We start from the raw sequence: 21,247 nt of genomic DNA on the forward strand, positions 1-21,247 counted from the left end.
TGTTTTATCACAACTTGCTTTATCTGAATGAGCAACAATTCCTATGAAATGAATATTACCAAAAGGTATCACATGGTTCTCTTCTGGTAGTGAGGCAGTATTTCAGTTTAATTATAGAGAGCCTACTTTCTATATAAAATAACAGTGTTGAATTGTGATTGTTCCTCCATAAAAATGTCAGTACCTTTATAAAAATACAATACATGACTAGATTCCAAACAATTGACTTAAATTTTATCCTGACAGACTAAGCTTCAAAACAGGAAAGCTTACTTCCTTAAATTCTGCCTTTAGGACAGCATGCCCTAAAGTGGTCTGCCACTGAAGCTTTCGACCACTGTGTTTTCCCAGGTAAAACGTTTTAAATACTTCTTGAAGCTTTATCATCTGTAAAGAAAACAGAGTAAAAGATTTATTAGCATTTTATCAATGCATCGATAGCAGAGGATTTCATGCTTTATTCTCACCAATCATGTTTCAAAAGAAGTGTTTTTGTGGAGAAAACTTTAATTCAAAGAGCAAAATTCTGCTCTCAAGTATACTTACACTATTATGCACAAAAGAAAGTCTCAATTAAAAAATAACTTTTAATTTCCCTGGAGTTTAGCTTTTGTTATGCTTGTTTTAAATTAAAGTAAAATAAACCCCTCTGTAAAGAGTTTTAAACGTCAAAAATAAATACTAATTTTGTCCTGGACTTTGAATCTGACCAAGAAGTCATCACACAAAAAGCACACATCTCACACCTTTACACTGGCTGCTACCATTTGCTCCCAAGTTCTTCCTATATTTTGTCCTGTACTGGAATTCAAATCTGATTCCAGTACTTTATACTCTCTTACTTCCAAGTAAGGGGTTTCTACCCCTTCATTTTCATGCTGTGTTGCTCAGGCTGGATCCTTCTAAAGTAGTCTGCCACAGAGGAAAAGATGCCTCAGGAGCAAGAGCACAAAAGCTTCCACATTTTCTGAACTGAATGGGAACCACTCCCACCTTTGGCCTTTGAAGTGCTTCCCACGCTTAGATCAAACAAGGTATTGTAGGAAATAGGACTACAAATACATATTTCAATCTACATTGCTACTGGCAGGAGCTTTGCAAAAATCTCTCAACTTGGAAGCAAACTTCTTTTGTGCAAATACTATTTCAATGCAGGGGGGCTAGTTTTGTGTGACACATTGCAGGGAACAGGGGAAGGATCTTTCAGAAAAAAGGAATGTGCAGTAGTGTAACTACTGGCTAGATCAAAGTGTCTAACCAATGTAGTTAAAGATTGACTAAATTAGGGTGAACTGACCAACTGCAAACCTTTAAGTGTTTGACTGCAATGATAAGTGAAAATATGAGTTTTTATACTAATTTTATATTATTATTATTAAACAGATAAAAAACTCACAGAGTGAAACAATCATCTGAAAAAAATGGATTTTACTCACTACATTTTATTTTTTGCAATCCTGCAATCTTTAAAATTAGATAAACCCCTTAAATATCAACAAAGAAACATTTAATGAAGTGCATTAGTTCAGCCTGTGATAGTGATTATGATTCCACTCTGTATAGTGCATTAGGACGAATTTAAACACTAACCTCTGAATTTAAGTGGACTTCCATAGGTGTATAAGTTGGCCAATATCCCATAGTTAATATATTTACTGTCAGGTCTATATTTCCTGGGTCACTTTGGTTCTGCATATACTAAAATACAAGAGACAAAAATCATTCAAGTATACTGTCTGCATATTAATTAGAAAATAAAGATATACTTAAATTAGAAATTTAAAATTAGTTATAACAATGAAAAATTTCTACATGCCACATCCTTGGTTAGACATGCTCTGCCAGGATTTTGAATAACTATTTAAGGCCCCTCTCCCCAGTTTCAAAACACAGCACGTGGTTTGAAGTACAAAGAAAGAACATGCCTTGAAATACCCTACTCCACTGTCTCTACAGGATATGGAGGTCAAAGACCTCTAATCACATGCAAATAAAGCAAAAGAAAAGCTTTTTACCATGGCAGAAGCCATGGCAGGGACCATAAGATCAAAAGGATCCCCTTGGACTTCCACATCTGTTATACAAAACATTTTCATATAATTTGACCACGGCATCAGTTAAACCAGGTTGAGAATTCTGGATAGAGAAGTCACTTCTATATTTTATTACAGGAGCAAGTGTCCTGGGTTTGATCTCTACCCCAGCATCCTGTCTTCAGTAAGGCCCCAAAACAAGTACCCAGGGAGAACAACAGGGTGTCCACACACAGTATCTCCTCTAAGCACTCCCTTCGTTACCAACAGGTTGGAAACTTCGGAGCTGAGACATGCACAATTTCTGCACACTTAGCAACCTTCAGGGAGTTACTGTGGTGTGGGCCCTTCACAAAGAATTCATCAGGTCACCAATAGTTTACAGAATTAAGGGATAAAGACTTTAAAGGATGTCAGTTGACTAAATTACTATGTGGTATTTAGACTGTGATTTACTTAAAAAGGAATCAAATAAAATTGTAAAATAAGCTTATCTCTGAATAGATATACAATAAATAAATTCTGTTCTGTATGAATAGAATGGTCTATAGACTCTCCTACTATGACCAGGACCTGCTCAAAAGCTGTTTTGTGTAATTTTAGCTTAATCCAAGGTATAACATCATTAAATATTTCCCCATGGCTTTTGAAAATTAAACGTGCAAACAAAAGCTAAATTTACCTGCTTAAACTGTACCATGACATCTTTTGACAGCTCCATGTCCTTGAACATGCCCTCCAGTTTGCTGGTAAAAGCAGCACCACATTCTGTCCCACAAAGTAAAGCAAAGATCCCACAGTTACAAAGAAGCACAGAACAAGTGATAAAGGTTTAATCTGAGACAGCTAAACCACATGTGCCACATTACAGAGCACCCACAGACAGGTGGATTTTTAAGGATTTTATTGATTTGGTTCCTCTGCAGGTACATTAAATGAACCCAGTCTCATACCTAAGAAGTCAGCCCAATAGTTCTCACTAAGCACAATGAAAGCTGTGATACATATATATATATAGCTCAGTACTTAAGTAAGAGTTGTTCAGTTATTCCTTAAAATCTGTCTTGTCACTTCTTAAAAGCATGAGAAAATAGGGATTTCAATTTATGTGCCAAAAAGTAATACAAATTTAACGCATCTGAATATGCCTACCATGTTTTAGCTTTGACAACATGGACTTCTCAGCATCTACTGATGCACTTTTTCCAACCAGCAGTCTTTTGGCCAAGTCTTTCTTGTAAAACGCCTCAAAAACATCTTTCCCTGTAAAGAAATTGAAACAAAAAACAAAATACATTCTATTTGCATAATTTGTGACATAAGCCTTTCTTATGGCATGCTGATCTGCAGAAGAATATTTACTATGCAACAGTGAAGAAAAACTTGTAGACAATTTGTTCTTTTTATATTTTAATAATTTTATTAACATATTTCACAAAATTTTTCTTTCATATTTCTGTCCCAGGAAACATGAACTTGTATTTCCCATTGGATCAGCTGCACACCACATGAAATTACTCTGGGGTGCAGAAGAAGATTCTCCCTCCTGTAGTTTGATTTATAAAAAAAAAATTATAGGGGAGGTTTTCTGTGTATTAAAGAATGTATTTTAAAAGTCTAAGATGAAGAAAAATTGACAGAAGTCTTCTCACTTGGTTTGCCAATAGCTCTTTGAAACGAAGCAGTCATACAGACACCCACAAACTTTCACACCTCAAATCCAAGCTTCCGCATATCTTTTCTACTGACAGTGTCAAGATATCAGCAAGTTGTTTCACTTCTAAGAGGAACAAATTCACTGTAACTCAAGGCACTATCTGCACTGCCTACAGTAGCCCCTCAATTCCTTGTTAACACCTTCCAGTGTAGCAATTCCTCCTGTAGTCTTCTTTCTTCTCTATCCTGTCCTCTGGTAAAGTGATGTTTCGTGGAACACCTGCGTCAAGACATTACCAGAAAGTCCAATGCCCAGAAACTACCTACTAACTACCATCTACTCTTAAGAGGAATCTTGTACACTAAATAGCTCAAAATAAAATATGCACTTTTAGCTCAAAAAAATATGAAGAGAAAAAGAGCTGGTGAAAGTTTTAGATTAACAGAAATTAATCTCTTAGGAAGACAAAGGTCAGTGCAACTGTTGTCAATCACCACCTCTATCTGACAAAAATCACGATGCATATGATATTACTTTATGACTTGACTGCTTTCCCATTATATTATACTTGTTTGGGATTTTATTAAGAAAGAACCTGACAGATCTCAGAACATAATACAGAATTGGGTAATTCCTGCTTGTTCCACCCCAGCCCAGGATACATGTTCCACTTCCCCCAAAACAGTTACCATAACAGTGACCCTATCAGACTAGACCACTTTTTTTTTTCCCCCTGATATCCCATCTAGAAAAAAAAAAAATCTCCTAACACATTTAAGGGTTTTGCTCAGATAGGGATATACACGAGGGAAGTGCACTTCAAATGCATTAAAACCCAGCAATAACACTTTTTCCTGTTGTTCTGAGCCCTCCACTGTGTTGCCTCTCAGCCATGATGAGAAAAGAGAAGACATTAGTTGCTGGATTTTCACATACTTGCACCTACAACACACTGAGGCAGACAGGGAAGAGAAAATCTGTACTAACATCCGTTTTCTGTTGTTGGACAAGAGGCTGTGGTTACAGAAGCGGTTAATTTATGGGAAAAAACTTCCAGCAACAGCTCTGACTCGTAGCTCTCCACCCACAGACTGCAAAAGGTCCGTAACCTGCCAATCTCCATAGAACTAGTTTGTCCCCCTGGTGTATTTACTGTGCTCCTTCAGATGTAATGCAACCTGAATTAAAGACCAAGTAGAGCAGAAACTCACGCTGAAAAAGATCTCTTATGATCAGAGGAAAGCAGCTCTGCTAGGAGCAAGGAAAACAGTTTCAATTGCATCAATGGTGAAGTGCTATTTCTTACCATGAATGAATCTAAATATGATCATGATTTTGTCAAGGATTCTTTCCAGCTCTTCATCTGTTGCTTCTTTATTACCAGCTCTTAACTTGGAATCCACATATTTTGCTACAAATAAACAAAATTATTTAACAGCTTAAAATAAATCTAAAATAACCAACTTAAACATCTCCCACTTGAAATATTACTTTGTGTTAAACGTTACTCTACGTTAAAGTACAGGATAAACATAAAACTTTCTATTTTCCCTTTCCCCACCCCATGTTTACTGGAATGACAAAGCCCTACTGTACTACCAGCATAATAGAAAAATATTGCAAAAAGTCCAAGAAAGAAATTAATACAGTATAATGATTAAAATTAACGCATTAGAAATCCCCACACTTTGTGTTATAGTCTGAACAAGCACATTTCTTGTTGAGAGACAATGTTTTGGAAGCGTACAATGCATATGAATGTATTTATGAGAAACAGAAACAAACAACATAAAGAGGACTATATTTTTGTAGACCTTCACCGTGTCCCTCATGCTCCTTGGTGGGAGCATATAAAAATTTAAACAGAAGCACTGCTTTCAAGTTAGTAGCTTCAGAATGCCAGAAATAAGGTTAAGCCTTGAGTTTAGCTAAGTATTTATTAAGCCACATTAGTATCCTTATACAACCTTCTGTGTAAGAAGGAAACCTTTGCAGGAGCTGAAACACCATGATCCACAAATGAAAGCAGCCCATATCATGGCTTTAACCTGTATCACTGTGTTGTGCAATCTGTCCTACATAAAGCTGATTTCAGAAGGAAGTCACAAAATAAGATGAATAAAGGCAAAAGAATGTACAGAGGAAAAACAAACAACCAAGGAGCAGGATCCTCTCCTGGTGTAAAATGCCACAGCTCCATTTTTGTTGCAGGCAAAATAGTCAGAATAGCTTTTGCCACATCAGGGATAAACCAAATAATAGTATTTTTAAAATATTTGTTATTCTTTTTCCCCCCTTAATATGTACTAGTTCCCCTTTCAAGGCCACAAATTCCCTCTATTAAAATTCCTTGTATTTGAAAGCTTTAAAATTGTTATCCCAACTTCAGCCTTCAAGGCAGATAGATGGGGCTATGCTTAGTTATTTCCAAAAGACCCAGAACATCCAAAGAACTCCTCTACTATCACAATTAAAACCAGCTCCCTTTTATTTGCCACGGCTGCTCTTTCCCCCCTAAGCATTTACTGCACTGGCAGCACCAGCACCACGCTCTCTGAGCAGTTGTTAGCACCAGCACCGTGCAAGCAGCAGAGCGTGGGGGCAGCAGCAGGTGACGTGCTCCGTCAGGACACCGCGCTCACACCTACAGCACACCCAAGCTCCTGGAACCCGCGATGCTCCCAGGTTAACGCTGGCCTGGCACCCCAAACACGAGTCTCCTAAAGCAGAATGCGTACTGCACCACTATTGCACTAGCACACTCAGCAGCAATATCTTATCATGCTTTCTATAGATTTTTGAAATATTTTACAGAAAAATATTTGTGTACCTATCAATTCTGCAGGCTTATTTGGTCTCTTGTTGATAAATGTTTCAAAGGACTCCTTCATCAAGTTTATAAATTTTTCATTTTTCTGAAAGCACACTTCTATGATATGGTCCACTTTATCCTTAAAATCTAGTAGCTCTTGCACCATATCCTTGTCTTTTTCAGGATTAACCACTATTGTTGTCCCAAAGTTCTGTAAAACAAACACTTTTGATAGTAAAATACTTTAGAGTGCTACCTATCTCCCCCAACAGACACATTCACCCTTATAAAATTTATCATTAGAAAGAGTAGGTTTTTTTACAGAGCTACTTATGTGACTTCAAGTTTTCAAAAAATGAGATGCATTGAAATTTAAAATAAAAAAACCAGACACACATTAATGGATTTCAAACACTATTGTTTGATTTAAAAATTATATACATTCAAGACAAATGCAAAAAAAAAAAATACACAGTAGACATGACTATGACGTGCAAGTTTACAGTTAGAGAACTACATGATTAATGTAAAGTAAGTTATATGGAAACTGCCTCAGAAATTTTAAGTGTAATAGAAAACTTTGCACTATTTTTCTTAAATCCACTAGAGAGCTCTATTGATGGAACAGGGGGCAAAAATTCAGTTGCTGCTCATCACTCTAAGATTCCTCTTTCAGGAAAGTTCTGAAGCAAAAAAAAAAACCTAGATGAATTGCAAGGAAATAAAACTTTCCCAGGCACAAGAAGTAGCCACAGACTTGCCTTTCACTTCTTGTTCCTACATTTATTATCTTAGAATACAACAACATCTGTCTAATGAATCAAAACATTCTGTAACAGAGGATTTTAATTTACTGGACAATATACAGTTGCTTAGTAACACTGATCAGTGCCCTGGACAGAATGGTCAGTTTTTCAAGGTGAGAAAGGGGAAACATCTGCACTGTAAAACAGTACACAGCAAAACAGTACTCAACTGATATATTTTCATCGACTGAAGCATGTTAGCCACAACAGTAAAATAGAGGGAAATCCCTTTCAAACCTCAGAAGTTCCACTTCAATACCTAATTAGCAATTGCCATATTCACAGAGATCTTTCTCAAGTAACGTTTCAGAGTGAAGCTGAACACATAGCTGCCCAAGGTCCTTAGATTCAACATGTGTATCACAGGGTCACGGAATGGTTTGGGCTGGAAGGGACCTCTGATGATGATCTAGTCCATCAGAGCTTCCACTTATCACAGTTTCTCCTTCATTAACACAGTATTTGGCCATCTCACAGTCTCTATCACTTACGTTCATAAAATTGCAAGGCATTCCCCCCATTCTGCAAATGGCAAATCGAGATACAGAAAGCCAAACGTCACCTCTGAAATCATAACAATGTGATGACAATGCAGCACAGATCTTCAGCCCATAACTCGGCTCAAGATAAACTTTAAAAGTTCTTGAAGCCTCTCTTTAATGCATTTTGTCATACAAAGTGTCCAAAATGAGACTTACTGACACTACAGAAAAGGGTTTCTAGCTTTTTGAGTATGCAAAAAGCCATCTTAAAGCTACAGAAAGTCTGATTCTGTGAGACTTAGTGTATGATAAGCCAACTTAGCAACTTGCTGCTGTGAAAGGAGAGGTTCTGGTCCTCTTTTCCTTATTTTCCTATCTGTCTTGAACTTCTACGTCTTTCCTTGGACTTTTTTGTGAACCTCTTTAGTTTACTAAAAAGGCATAAAAGTGATCTTGCCTAGGTACTGTGTTAAAACAGATCACAAAAGAGTCTATGTATGGAGTGGCAGGCAGCACAAGGGTTAAGCCAGGAGCCTGATCTGGGATCAAGTAAGGAGAAAGATGTTCGTCCTCAGCCACAGCAAACCATTCAACGGGCCTGCTGCCTATGAATCCATGGGCTGTGAATGGGGACATTGGACAACAGCCTGTGGAGTAAACTCCACCTCAGTTCTGGGGGACAGAAAGGTGTCTATATCCCACTCCCATGGGCTGCAACACTGGTGGATCATGCCAAACTCCAGACACAGGTGTGCAGGAAAGGCACCTCTGAAATGAAGTGATGCTGTGCACTTAGTCCTGAAGGCTGATGAACACACAGGCAATTCAGGGGAGAACCACCCCAGCAGGAATTATCAACTCCACAGACAAAGATCTTCTGTGAAGCTTTCCTGCCTTCATTTCGCAAGAGCACTAGAACGCACTCTCTGGGGCAGCATACTGTATATTATACATATACATATGTATATACAGCATATTATGCCTAGCAAAACAAACCTGAAGCATCTAAATACAATTTTGATGGTGGATTGTTTTCAATAGGAGCATTCCCTTCAAAATAGCTTAAACATTCATCAGCATTGCTGTAGGTTGGTTATATGTAGCACTGTAGAACAGCAATGTTCTGATGTTTCACTGTTTTTGCAGATATGTAAACAGTTGAGTGTATTTGCAGCAGAACAACACACAGTACAGTCCAGCATACTCCAAACACATGTGCATGTGGTTCTATTTAAAAGCAGAACAAACCAAAACATCTTGTATAATGTTCAAACCTATAAGGAAAGCAATTTCCAAGTAGAAATTTAAAACCGAAACAGGTGTTGCTGTTTCTCATCATGTGATTGCTACTTGGGTGGTGGTGGGGGAAGCATTAACATCCCTTCCTGTATTTGCTTAAAACAGAACTCTGATGCATGCACCTACGTAGTATTCTTGGGTTTGACAGAAGACATTTATAACAGCATAAATTCTGACATTAGTAACATATCTTTGAAATACCTTGATGTATTCACTCCAGTGTTGCAAAAGGATCTGTTGCCCACCTTTTACCCGGCTGAACAGCTGGTATGTCTGGGTCAAATCTGATATTCTATTTTCATCGAGCAGGTTATCAAGCCCTAAAAAAATTAAATTAGAAGAAAGAGCAGATTCAAATACAGTTGCATAAATACAGTTAGAAATATATTAGAGAAATCTATATGCAATACAGCAAAAGACAAGACACTTCCTCCAGTGTGCTTAAAAAGTATAAACATTGTAAATTAAATTTCTGAAAGCAAGTGATATGTTCTCTTGTTTAAACAGGATGAAATGATTTATGGTATAGTATTTTAAAAAGTATTTCAACTGAAGTACTTTCCCAACAAGATGATGACCGTAAGCCTTTTGCAGAATGGTTATGAAGAGAGCTTGAATTACAGGGTACAGTTCTACAGTAAGCTAAGTAAACTGCCCTAAATTTAAAGTAAAAATAAATACTTTGTGAGAGTTTTTTCTATGGAGCATGGTGAACCATGTTTTTAGATTAAGAATATGCTAGGAATTCTCTATGCTCACCCTACATGAGACTAAACTTTGGACTAACAAATGGAGAAGTGAAGCTCAAGGTATGTAACAAGCAAATAACTTAGTACACATTTTTACGTTTGAGAATATAATGAATGTAGTTCCAGTGTAACCAGAGATACACTGTCTGGTGTCAATTACAGAGGCTTTAGTAATAAGGGAGCATAGCATCAAAGATTTATGATGTTTTTTTAAAACCAGAAAGCTTGATTTTACATAGGTTGACAATTCACATCATCAGTGTAGCTGACACCGCACAACTGTCCCACTTCACAAAATATATTTCATTAATGCCAATTTTTAAATGGTATTAGATTACACAGGATTTTCAATCACTACAGAATTATTCCACATTCTACTGTATTTTTCAGCTTAAAAATACTTTCACTGTGTATTATAACTTACATGCTCAGAAAGGCAAGCAATGATCAAGAATGATGTCAGGTAAACTTCTGAGATAGCAGAAGAATGAACATACTTTTAATATAAGACAACAGACTACATGGTCTCAAATACAGGTGGTTTAGCATTGAGCATGGAGTTAGAATCATAAAAATCAAAGAATCATAGAAAGGCTTGGATTAGAAGGGACCCTGAAGATGATCTAGTTCCAATCCCCCCATTGTGGCAAAGGAGGACACCCACCAGACCAGGCTGCTCAAAGCCCCATCCAACCTTCTTGAACACTTCTAGGGACAGGGCATCCACAGCTTCTCTGGGTAACCTGTTCCAGTGCCTCACCAGCCTCAAAATCAAGAATTTCTTCCTAATATTTACTCTTAAATCTCTCCTCTTTTAGTTTAAAACCATTACCCCCTGTCCTATCCCTATCTCTGTAAAAATGCCGCTCTCTTTTTTCTAAGCCCTCTCTAAGTACTGGAAGGTCGCAATGAGGTCTTCCTGGAGCCTTCTCTTCTCCATGCTGAACAACCCCAGCTCTCTTAACTAAGAAATGCCCATTCCATCACATCCAAGCATCATCTACTATTTGTTTAAAGACACCAATACACTAACTGCTTTACTAGAATCTAGATCATAAAGTTTAATCTTCCCTCTTCTTCTAGCATGAGCTCTGTAACTGAAAATTTAATCACATATTTATGTGATTAGGACATACAGCAAAGTCCTCTGATAAAAAAGTTTCACACAGCTTTCAGAAACTACTGTCACAGCCTTAGAAAAATTATTATACTCACAGTTGAAAAACCCCAATATCTAGCCAGTGGCAGTTGTAGTGATACAAGGAAAACCAAAAAGGGTTGCTTACACAGACTCTGCATTTTTAAGCTTTTTTCCTCCCATTTCCAACTGACTACATCACATGCCTCCTCTTAATGAAGAAAATCTACATAAGGCAGTATTTTCTTCTACTTGCACAGAATACTAGGATGTTATAAGCAAATTACAACATCCTCTGAATCAAATGAATACAGAAAATTACGCAAGTCAAGCGATGCTGGTTTTTTTAACTTTTTTTCTTTTAAGTGCAGACGTAGAATGCAAAAGCTGATCCAACAATGCTACAGTCATAAAGCATAGTAACTACAACAATGTACAAGCCTTTCCATATTTACATGGATGGTTCATATACATTGTAAACCAAGAAAAAGTTCAATTTAAAACAAGACCACATACTTTCTGTTTAAACTATCTGATAAACAAATGTATCCCTGGAAAAGTTACTTAAAAATAATACTTGAAGAGCAAGTAAAATTGACATATATCAACAAAAAATAGTGATTCTTACCTTTTCTGTTTATGATAACCTTAAAAATAACTAAGATGGAGTGACCATGCTTATTTTTATAAATATGTTGAAAACAGTGACATGACCCATTCCCATATCAGCTGAGAGAAAACTGTGAGCATATGTCATCTTTAAAGGGGGCAAAGAAAGATGTGGAAGGAGTATTTATAACAACTCGTAAGTATTAACAAACATGGAAGTGATGGAGCTTAAGGATACCAGACTACCAGGTACATGTGTTTTGCAGCAGTAAGGGAAATAAAGATGAAAGGACAATTTGCTAGAAGATCTAAAACCTAAAATATGGCTACTGCAAAAGAAGGAAAAGATCATTTAAAATATTAAAGGATCAGGGAATACTGACTAAACCCAGAAATTCAGTGAAAAATGAGATATTAAAAGTTAACAGGAATGAAGAAATGGTGATCTGAAGACACTAATGTCTGAATAAGGACTTCCTAGGAAGACTGCAGCTCTTACCTGAAACTGCCAGACAGAAGGTAAAATATCATATGAAAATCATATGAAAGCTCATTGCCTCAAATGCTGCCAGTTCCAGTAACTCATGATTCTTGAACTATACAATCACAAGAATATGTGAAACTATTGCACTGGAGTTGTGTGATTATGACATAAAAGAAGCTACAACAGCAACTGCAGCTCTCATTTAGAACTTTATTAATTCTAGGACATAAGCAGTTCCAAAGGTTTAATTCCTAAGTCCACTGCTGCAAGTCAAAAGAGATTTAGGGTCTTAGTAAGCTTTACAAATATGGAATTTTATTTTAGACATTTACACAATTTACTTGTCACAATGCGTGTAATAATTATAGGGGGTTGGGTTTCTGTGTCTGTGGAAGTTTTTCCCATGGAGAATATGCCTCCTAAAGTAAGAGCTGTGGACTGTATAGCTATTGCAGAGTATGAGAGCTTATCAAAGATGACGTGAATTAAAAAAATTACCTTTTTGCAAAATAGCTGCTAAGTGTTCTCCTAGTAGCTGCTTCTCCACGCACGCAATCAGTGGTTTCCTACATTAGGCAAGAAAAGTATATTAGAAGCATGAGAGTGTAAGGGAGTTGCCTTCTGTCACAGTGTATTTGTGTATAACTTAACCTTATAGTACAAAATGCCCAACAATTTTCTACTTAAAACAGAGGCTAAAAATTAAGACAAAAATGTCACGTGATATAAGACAAGAAAGCTAACAATAAACCATCTATATAATTAAAAAATTCAGGTTTGAATACTAGAAAGAAAGTCTTTACAGAGTAGAGGAGAGAAGCTGAGAAAGCGAGAATAAATACAAAAGCATTACTGGAAAAAAAGTTATACTGACTTCTTCAAAAAAACAAGCAAACAAACAAAACAAGAAAACCAAACATCTCCAAGGGTTTGAACTCCAGACCAACACAACATACACTGGTGATGTTTAAAACTCAATCTAATTGTGTTATGTACCTACACAAGCATAAATTGAGCTAGAACCATTAAGACTCGAATTTGCAAAACATTTTAAATTTGTCCTTGAATATTCCCTATCAAGTATTTGTTTGATACATTCATGGAATCAGAACTGAAAAATAATGTCAAGTTTTCCTTTACATCCTTCATAGCCTAAAAGATGAAAGAAACTGCCCGAAGTGCAAAGGGCAATTAATTTTAACATTTAAAATTCTACCACTGCTTACAACGTGACAACATTAAGACCAACCATTTATTTCTGAGTTAACTTTTATAAAACTGGTTCTCAGATCCTTAGTTTAGATTTCTTAGAAGACAGATGCTCAACTTGGATTTATGGAAGGCTTTTACAGAGCAGCATATACTTCTGCTAAAACAAAAGTGTACCTTTGCTAAAACACTATCTTTCCTGAAAGAACCCATGAGTGATATGCCTGACTTTCCATATAATACACAAGTTTAAACCCTTCATCTCAAAAAGATTAGATTAGAATTTGGAAAGGTTCAGAGAAGGGAGCAGGGATGATCAAAGTATTCAGCAGCAGCTACAAGGGAGACAACTGCAATGTCAAGACATTTTTCTGGGAAAGAGATGACTTAGCAGGGATACAGTGCATCGACAGGCAGAAATGATGTGGAAAGGAACCAATTGATCACTTTTCTTTCCAGTGCAAGAACTGGGTTCACTACTGATGATACTGGCAACCAGACTTACACAAAAGGGGGCAACTTATCACGTGGTGGCTGGTGCACTGGCAGAACACTTTGACAAAGACCAGACGGAACAGCTTATTTGACTCCCCATGAGACAGTACAAGTATTTCAAAGAGACACAAACAGACAAACCACATCAGGTTCAGAAAATACTCTGAGATGAAAACAGGCAGGTACTAGGAGAGTATCAGGGCATATACTTTCTCTGTTCCTTCCCTTCAGTGGTCATAAGTGAACATGAAATATTGTTTAGACAAATCCTCGGTATTACTACATAGCCATTTTTATGGTCATTTTCATATTCCCTGGCATTTCCAACTACTGCTATCTGCAGCTGCTGTCTCCAACAGCAGAAGGAGTCAGGGTTGTGTGAAATACCATCCTTTGCCCCGGAAGACCTATTCTGCATACAGGGGAGGAAAGTACAATTCATCAGCTTGAGGCCAAGAGGTGGAGCTCAATACCCTAACAAGCAGACAAAATGAGTATTTTATTTATCTCGACTGCTAGCTAAGGAATGAGCCTGAAGATACATTCTGTATGGCCTCAAAGTCATCTACCTCAGTCATCTACAGAATGAAAAGGAAACGTGCTTATTCTGGTCAGCTGTCCAGAAGGGCATGTACTAATAGGTTAAATGAATCCTTCTGTGGGCTGCAATTACACACTTTCTATGCATTGTTTGAAGTATCTGGAATGATGTTTTCCCATCATACTTTTGTCCTGGAAGTATCATTTCCATCTCAAGATCAAATCTAGTAACTAAATTTAACATCCTTTCTGCTCTTATCAGGCACACACACAGAGATAGTATGACCCCAGGAAAACTCAAGGGCACTAATTTTAAGAACTGCTGTTTCTTAATGTAAGGAAAGGAAATCAGTTTGAAGCCTTCTAAAAGTAGGTTTCTAAGCCTTTAACTAAAGGCAAGATTCAAAGCAAGAACTTGATGTCTATCTAGACTGAAAATACAATGTACCAATCCATTTTTTAACGAAAACAATAAATAAAAATATATATATTTGCATGAACTTTATATGCAGAAATATTTCCACATATTTCAATGTGAATAATTTTGCCAGAAAAAGACAGTCAATCTGCAAGCAGCATTTACAGGAATATTCAAATTCAAATATGAACCATGACACACAATGCCATGTGTGTGAGTGTATACATAAAATGTCTGAAAAAAATACTAAGTTAAAAAGATATTTTTATCCATTTATCCTTTTGACACCCAATGAATGCCAATATATCATCTGGAAGACTAGAAAATAAAATAAAATGTTATGTTCTTAAGAAAAAAAAAAAAAGAAAGGCAAGAGCTTACTGCAAGACAAATTCTGTATGGATTTAAATAGTGTGTCAGTGACTCCACAGTACTTCCTGAATGCACATTTCAACCCAACAAAACACAAACTGTTACTCAAAACCCGAGTGAAAAAAAGGACAAGCTATCCCACACGGTACATTGGCAGCAGTGGCACCAAAGCAGATCTTCTGCTAAATTCACATCCTGAACTGCTTGTGAGCGATGTTCATGTAGTACTCTGTCTTTCTGGAGTTTGTTTATTTGGGTTTTCTTGTGTTTTTTTGTTGTGTGGTTGTTTTTTTCTAATGAGTGTTTCTTTCCTGCAAGGGATTTGCGGTTACAGTTGTTATCAATACGTGAATGGCTGAAATCAGATGCTATTTTGATAATGCAAAATTGACTTCTTATATAATGTTTTGCTAACTGCAGTACACAGGATTAGTATTTCTGGACAAGTTTCTCTCTTCTTACTGAAAGCATATTTTCATTTTAAAGAAAGAATTTTTGATAAAAACGAAGTCTTTAAAAATCCAAGCTGTATCACAAGCACCGTCACCAAGATAATATCTGTAAGATAATGCAGAAACAGTCTTTGTGCCTCTAAAACCATGGATAATTATACTGATTTATGAAGGATGCTTGACTTACACTAAAAATGACAAAATTTGTACTCACTGTGTGCTATGGTCTAAATATGTTATGACTCTGTCTCCTTCTTCTTCTAAACGTTTATTAACATGGTGAAGATATTCTGGGACCTAGCAAGACAAGAGAACAACAAGTTCAGCTACAAAGCTATAAAAGACAGATAATATTGTTCCATGACATTTATTTTAAACTACAAATCTAAAGGGAATATGAATTGGAAAGGTCTATTTCACCAGAATATTGTTAGCTACTACATAATCTGTATTTTTATTAGTCAATATTACTTCATATTAAACATATTATAATGGCACCTGACAGAAAGGAAGAGAAAAACAGAAATCTGAGAATTTTTCAGACTAAGGTAATTTTTTCTCAAAATCCTTCTGAGCTAAACTAGCCCATAAAGTATCACAGAGTAGGTCTGCTGTCAGTGTGAACCACAGAGTTCTATTATTTCAATGGCCCTTTCTCCAGTAGAGCATATTTTCCTGTGGAGAGTTAACACATTTAAAGAACATATTACAACACAGGTATGTGCATGCACATATGCATCTGTGCATATGTATGTGCATATGCATAAGTATGTACAGGTATATAGTGTGTACATTTGGGCCTCACTCCTTTTGTCTTTTACCACAGCTTTCCACTAGATGTACCAAAGCAGTAAGACTCTTGACTTCAAGATCTGTGTTGAAGCATTTCACCTCAGGTCCCACTGGAATGCCAGGGAATGAGGTGAATGGAGCAGAATTAGACATAAGGGTTCACCTCAATGCAATGAAAACAGGCGTTTTCAAAATGTTTGTAGTGACTCTGTGCTAAGATGGGTAATAAACGTAGTCTTCTGTATTTCAGATCACCAAGAAATACGTACATTTTCAGATACTCACATCTGCAGGCTGCCCACCACAGGACATAATTTTATCTCAAGAGGACAGGAAACAAAAATGTACTAAGTCTATTTAACTAATTAAGGAAAAGAAACTGCAAAATAAATACAACAAAACAGAAAAAAAAATAAATTGTTCCCTTCAGTATTAACCACATAGTAAAATGATGCCAGTGGACATTTTACAGCTCTTGGGCAAAAATAATATTGATGGCACACCTTTAAGTTTTATGTGGAGATGACTTTCTGGTAGTGTGGCTTCAGCTATACAAAATGTCACTGGGTTACTCCACACTTAATTATATATATCAAGTACCATGGCAATCTGGAGTTTGGTCTTAATTCTGACACAATTGTGGTCCACATTAAAACACACGAATACCTGTATGCCAGTAAATTTTATTGAACATTAATACACCATGGCACTACCACAAGTTCTCATGTAATCCCACAGCTGATAAAACTAACGTAAAAGCAATCATCTATGGCATACACCTACCTCTCTTTCTTGCATTAATCTTTGGCCTTCTGCAGCATATAAACAATTCGTTTCTTCCAGAAATCTCTGTTCAAATGATTCCTTGTAAACCTGCTCAAGAAATGAATTTAGTTACATTAAGCTCCCAGTAACAGTAGCATATTTTGTTTGTCAGGCATAGAGGGCAAGTAAAATCTCAAAAATGCACACCACTGTGAGAAGTATAAGAGTAAAATTACATTAACACAGAAGTTCTGTTTGCCCACTGGTTTTAGAAAGACTGAGACCAGAGCTGACCTCCCAGCACAGCAATGGTGTGTTTCAGCCATCAGTACCCGAACAGTCTAAACTGACAGGCTTCTGTTTAAGGCGCACAGCCCAGCACCATCACCCAACATCACAGCACAGCAATGACATCCAATCCACCTGAGCTTAAAACTCCCACTGATATTTCAGTGGAAAAAAAAGTACTTCCAACTGGTGAAACATTGGCACAAAATAGGTAATTCTCATCAGTAAAATAATAATACACTTAGTAAAGCATCATTACATCTGCCAAGTTTCTCTCAGTGGCCCAACTCACCTTCTCGAGGTAACAAATAAGGTGTGTAAAAAAGGGCACCAACAATCACAGACACTGAAACATTTATAATGATTAACAGTTTTTTATAGAAAGGAACTAAATTAGAAAGGACAAGTATAAAAAAACCAAACAGTCTGAAAAAGGAAGCTAGGGGAATAATATGTAAACAGAAGGACAGTGAAAAGGGAAAGATTCCTTGAGTGTGGTAGAAGAAGAAAATATTTCTTCCAAAACATATTGCTCAGCTGTAAAATTCATTACATTGTGACCACTTTTTTTCTCTTAAGGACTTCTAGTGGAAGGTTTCCTGTTCGTGGCAGAGGGGTTGGAGCTAGATGATCCTGAAGGTCCCTTACAACTCAAACCAATCTATCATTTTATGACTTTTAAAGGCTTAGGTTTTTTATTCAATGCAAACTTAAATATGAAACATCTAGCTTGACAAGCATTCAGAACACAATTATTCACTAACTCAGCAGCACCAGTAGACATCAACTCATTGTTTCAGACTCCTCTTTACCCTACCTTCATGTTCAACAGAATCAAATACTAGTTTTCATTTCTTACCTTCCTTTCCATCAGGATAACTGAAAAAACATTAACAGTATATGCATATATGCATAAAACACATCTAAAGCTCTATAATAAGAAACAGGTATAGAATAGGATTTATGCAAAGAGGAACCAATTTTCAGCAGCTGGGACTCAACTGCATAATTGCCTAAAACTCAGGAACAAGTTGGAAATTAGTTGTTCTAAATCAAAATACGAGATTTGCTTAATTAATCTTTCTTCAGGAGCTATCTTCTGTTCAAAGAGGGAGAAATAAATATCCTGGCATATCATTACAGGTTTACAAGAACAGTTTAGACTACCTTATTTTTTCTAGGGGTAAAAAAAGGAAAACTACATTTTTAAGCCAATGAACGAGAATGCAGACTTAAATCATATTCTGTAAGAAGGATCCAATAAAGTGGAACATGCCCTTTCAATTAGCAGAGTACTTTGCTAAAAATTAATAAATATTAAAAAATCAACACCTAGAAATAGATGATGCAGTTACAGAAACTTAGCAAATAACAATGGGGAAAAAAATCTGGGGAGAAGCACACAAATCAGATCCAGACATCCAGGTTATGATCTGAAAAATCACTGACAGAAGTTTGCCTTTTCTCTTGAACAGGATAATTGCTTATAAATTTTTCTGATACGCTAGAGAAAGCTACAGAACAAAGTCAAAAGGATTACCTTGAAAGACAGAAAAACTGGTAAGCTACCTAACCAAAAAGGACTATTTTATGCAGTGTTCCTCTTTGAATTCTTTTTTAACCTTCAGCTTGTTTCGTAATGCTGTATACCACTTGGAAATGGAGCACTCTCAACAGTTTTTAAGAGTAAAAGACTCTTCTTAAGTTTCACTCCACATCACACAAGGCTGCAACACCAACTCAAGGACAACCTATGCAGAAGACAGAAGCACAGCATTCTTCAGTCTCCTTGGTTACTTAGTATCTCTGCTGATGGAAAGTTCCAGTAAGTTACAGTTTGACATGATCTATTTGACAACCTTGGCCTTAACTTGGCATCCATTCTATCCTTGGCATTTCTGCTAAGAAGTTGCCAATACAGTCATCTTTTTGTGATACAGACACAAGATCTGGACTCCCCAAAGTGATGCCTTTTTACAGTGATAGACTCGGTCTTTTTCTTTTCCTACATTTAATTTCACTGGGATTAGACAATGAGTGATTACGATAGACAAAATATTACACATACTAAAAGACTTGAAAATCTCTTAAGATCTGCAGATCATTACCTCAGCTAAGGAAAACAGGCAAAGAGGTCTCATTTAAAAGCAAAGAAAAGGCAATCTTATCAATCTAATAGCTAGACTGTGAAGCACATTTACTAGAAGAACAGAATCATTTTTGTACAAAACATGATTTAGAAGAGTTAATTTGTGTTTCTGAACGTAGGTGTTAGTAAGTGTTCCTGTACTCACCTGCAGATCAGACAGCATGCTCAACAAACTCCGCAACAAACTTCTGTCCACAGCTTCACCATTTCTTTCTCGTTCGATCAGCAGGAGAATTCCATCAATAGTTTTGGTCTGAACTTGCTTGTCACTAATGATGTGGTTTCTAAATAACTCTAGCCCCATATCCCTGTGTGAATACAGAAAATCAGGAAGCCACACTGTTGATTCTTTAGAAAAATCTGTATCTCAGTTTGAAGAAAAATAAATACATATAAAATACATATAGCGTATATATAATATGTAGAAAGAGACTACATTAATGGTCTGTATATTCTTTTTGACACTGTCCACTAAGAAAACTATAACAACAATTATCATAAAAATACCAGGTCACATGCTACCAGCTGAGAACTGTGAGCAGCCTGTCCATCTTTCACATAATAGACCATAACTTTCTCTGTTAAAAAAAAAAAAATCTGAACACATACCTTAACATAAGATTCTCTGGATCAGTTAATCTCTGTGCAATTTGTAAGGTTTTTTCAAAAGCACGAATTCTTTTTATCTTTAGGATCTTATCACCTGTATCAGATTCTTGTTTCATGCCAAGATGAAGAATGGTGCCTCTATGCCATGAAGTAGCCAATTATTAAACACTGTCTTGGCCATGTAAAATTGAGGAATCTTAGATAAAACTTGTTACCTCCAATTTCTTAACATGTGTCAGGATTTCAATAAAAGGAACTTCCCAGTATGAGAACAGACCCCTTGAACAAGGTATAGTAAAAAGAAGCCTAGCACAAAAAGTTGGAGAAAACTACTCCAACAAAGGTTGGGAAGAAAGATGTCCACTGGACAAGCAAGGGGTGGGAGAGGGATGCCAAGACTCCTCAGACAACTTATGGAACTCAGAAGAGCACAGACCAGCCAGGCAGGGCAAAGACATGCTCCTGCTTCACTACTTTATCTACAATTATTTTTTTCTTTAGAGGAAGTAACAATACCAGAAATTTTTGGCAAAGCCTGGGTTTGTATGCTTGGGCAATGATGTAAAATGCCCCTCAGGAGAGATGTTTAAAAACAGAATGCCCAAAGAGACAACTGTGATGGGCTGAAAGTACAAAAGCATCATCTTAATGCTCTGAGATACAGGTCTCAACTCTCGAGAGGACAGTGTTGGAAAGATAATCTGCACCTTGTCATTGTATCTGACTACTTGAAAAAAACAGAGCAAGAAGTGAAATGTTTTGTCAAAACCATAGGAGCAGCTAAAGTAATGCTGGGGCAGTGCTAAGGTGTAGAGGTAGCAGTCAAGATGAGTTTCCTCCCCCATGCTGTGAAAACTACAGCTAAACATATACCTTGAGTTTTATTTTCACAGACGTTCTTTTACCCTCACTTTACAATGAAATGATGCATATGCAAATGCTGACACATTTATTTCCATAAATTGACATAAAATTTTAACGATCTATTAAACAGATCAAATATAAGGTGGAACATTTATTTTCAATCTTTGCAAATATCACAGCATGTCCACACTCTAACGATCTCAGGAATACTTACATGGATACCTA

At 36.6% G+C, this 21,247-nt stretch overlaps 1 protein-coding gene across 1 annotated transcript in view; it reads right to left on the bottom strand.

The window, feature by feature from the left end:
- CUL4A (cullin 4A) overlaps positions 1-21,247 on the bottom strand; it is a 37,933-nt gene that overhangs the window by 7,621 nt on the left and 9,065 nt on the right. Inside the window, exons 6-16 of the mRNA XM_050333354.1 lie at positions 19,695-19,857; positions 17,131-17,220; positions 15,770-15,852; positions 12,568-12,635; positions 9,291-9,409; positions 6,521-6,713; positions 4,997-5,101; positions 3,186-3,296; positions 2,716-2,801; positions 1,591-1,698; positions 274-387 (exon numbers count right to left, since the gene is read on the bottom strand). Coding sequence (XP_050189311.1) covers positions 274-387; positions 1,591-1,698; positions 2,716-2,801; positions 3,186-3,296; positions 4,997-5,101; positions 6,521-6,713; positions 9,291-9,409; positions 12,568-12,635; positions 15,770-15,852; positions 17,131-17,220; positions 19,695-19,857 — 1,240 coding nt within the window. The remainder of the gene's footprint in view (positions 1-273; positions 388-1,590; positions 1,699-2,715; positions 2,802-3,185; positions 3,297-4,996; positions 5,102-6,520; positions 6,714-9,290; positions 9,410-12,567; positions 12,636-15,769; positions 15,853-17,130; positions 17,221-19,694; positions 19,858-21,247) is intronic.

The sequence above is a fragment of the Myiozetetes cayanensis genome, unplaced genomic scaffold (genome assembly GCF_022539395.1).
Source record: "Myiozetetes cayanensis isolate MyiCay16 unplaced genomic scaffold, myiCay2020 scf5-8, whole genome shotgun sequence".
Taxonomy (NCBI): domain Eukaryota; kingdom Metazoa; phylum Chordata; class Aves; order Passeriformes; family Tyrannidae; genus Myiozetetes; species Myiozetetes cayanensis.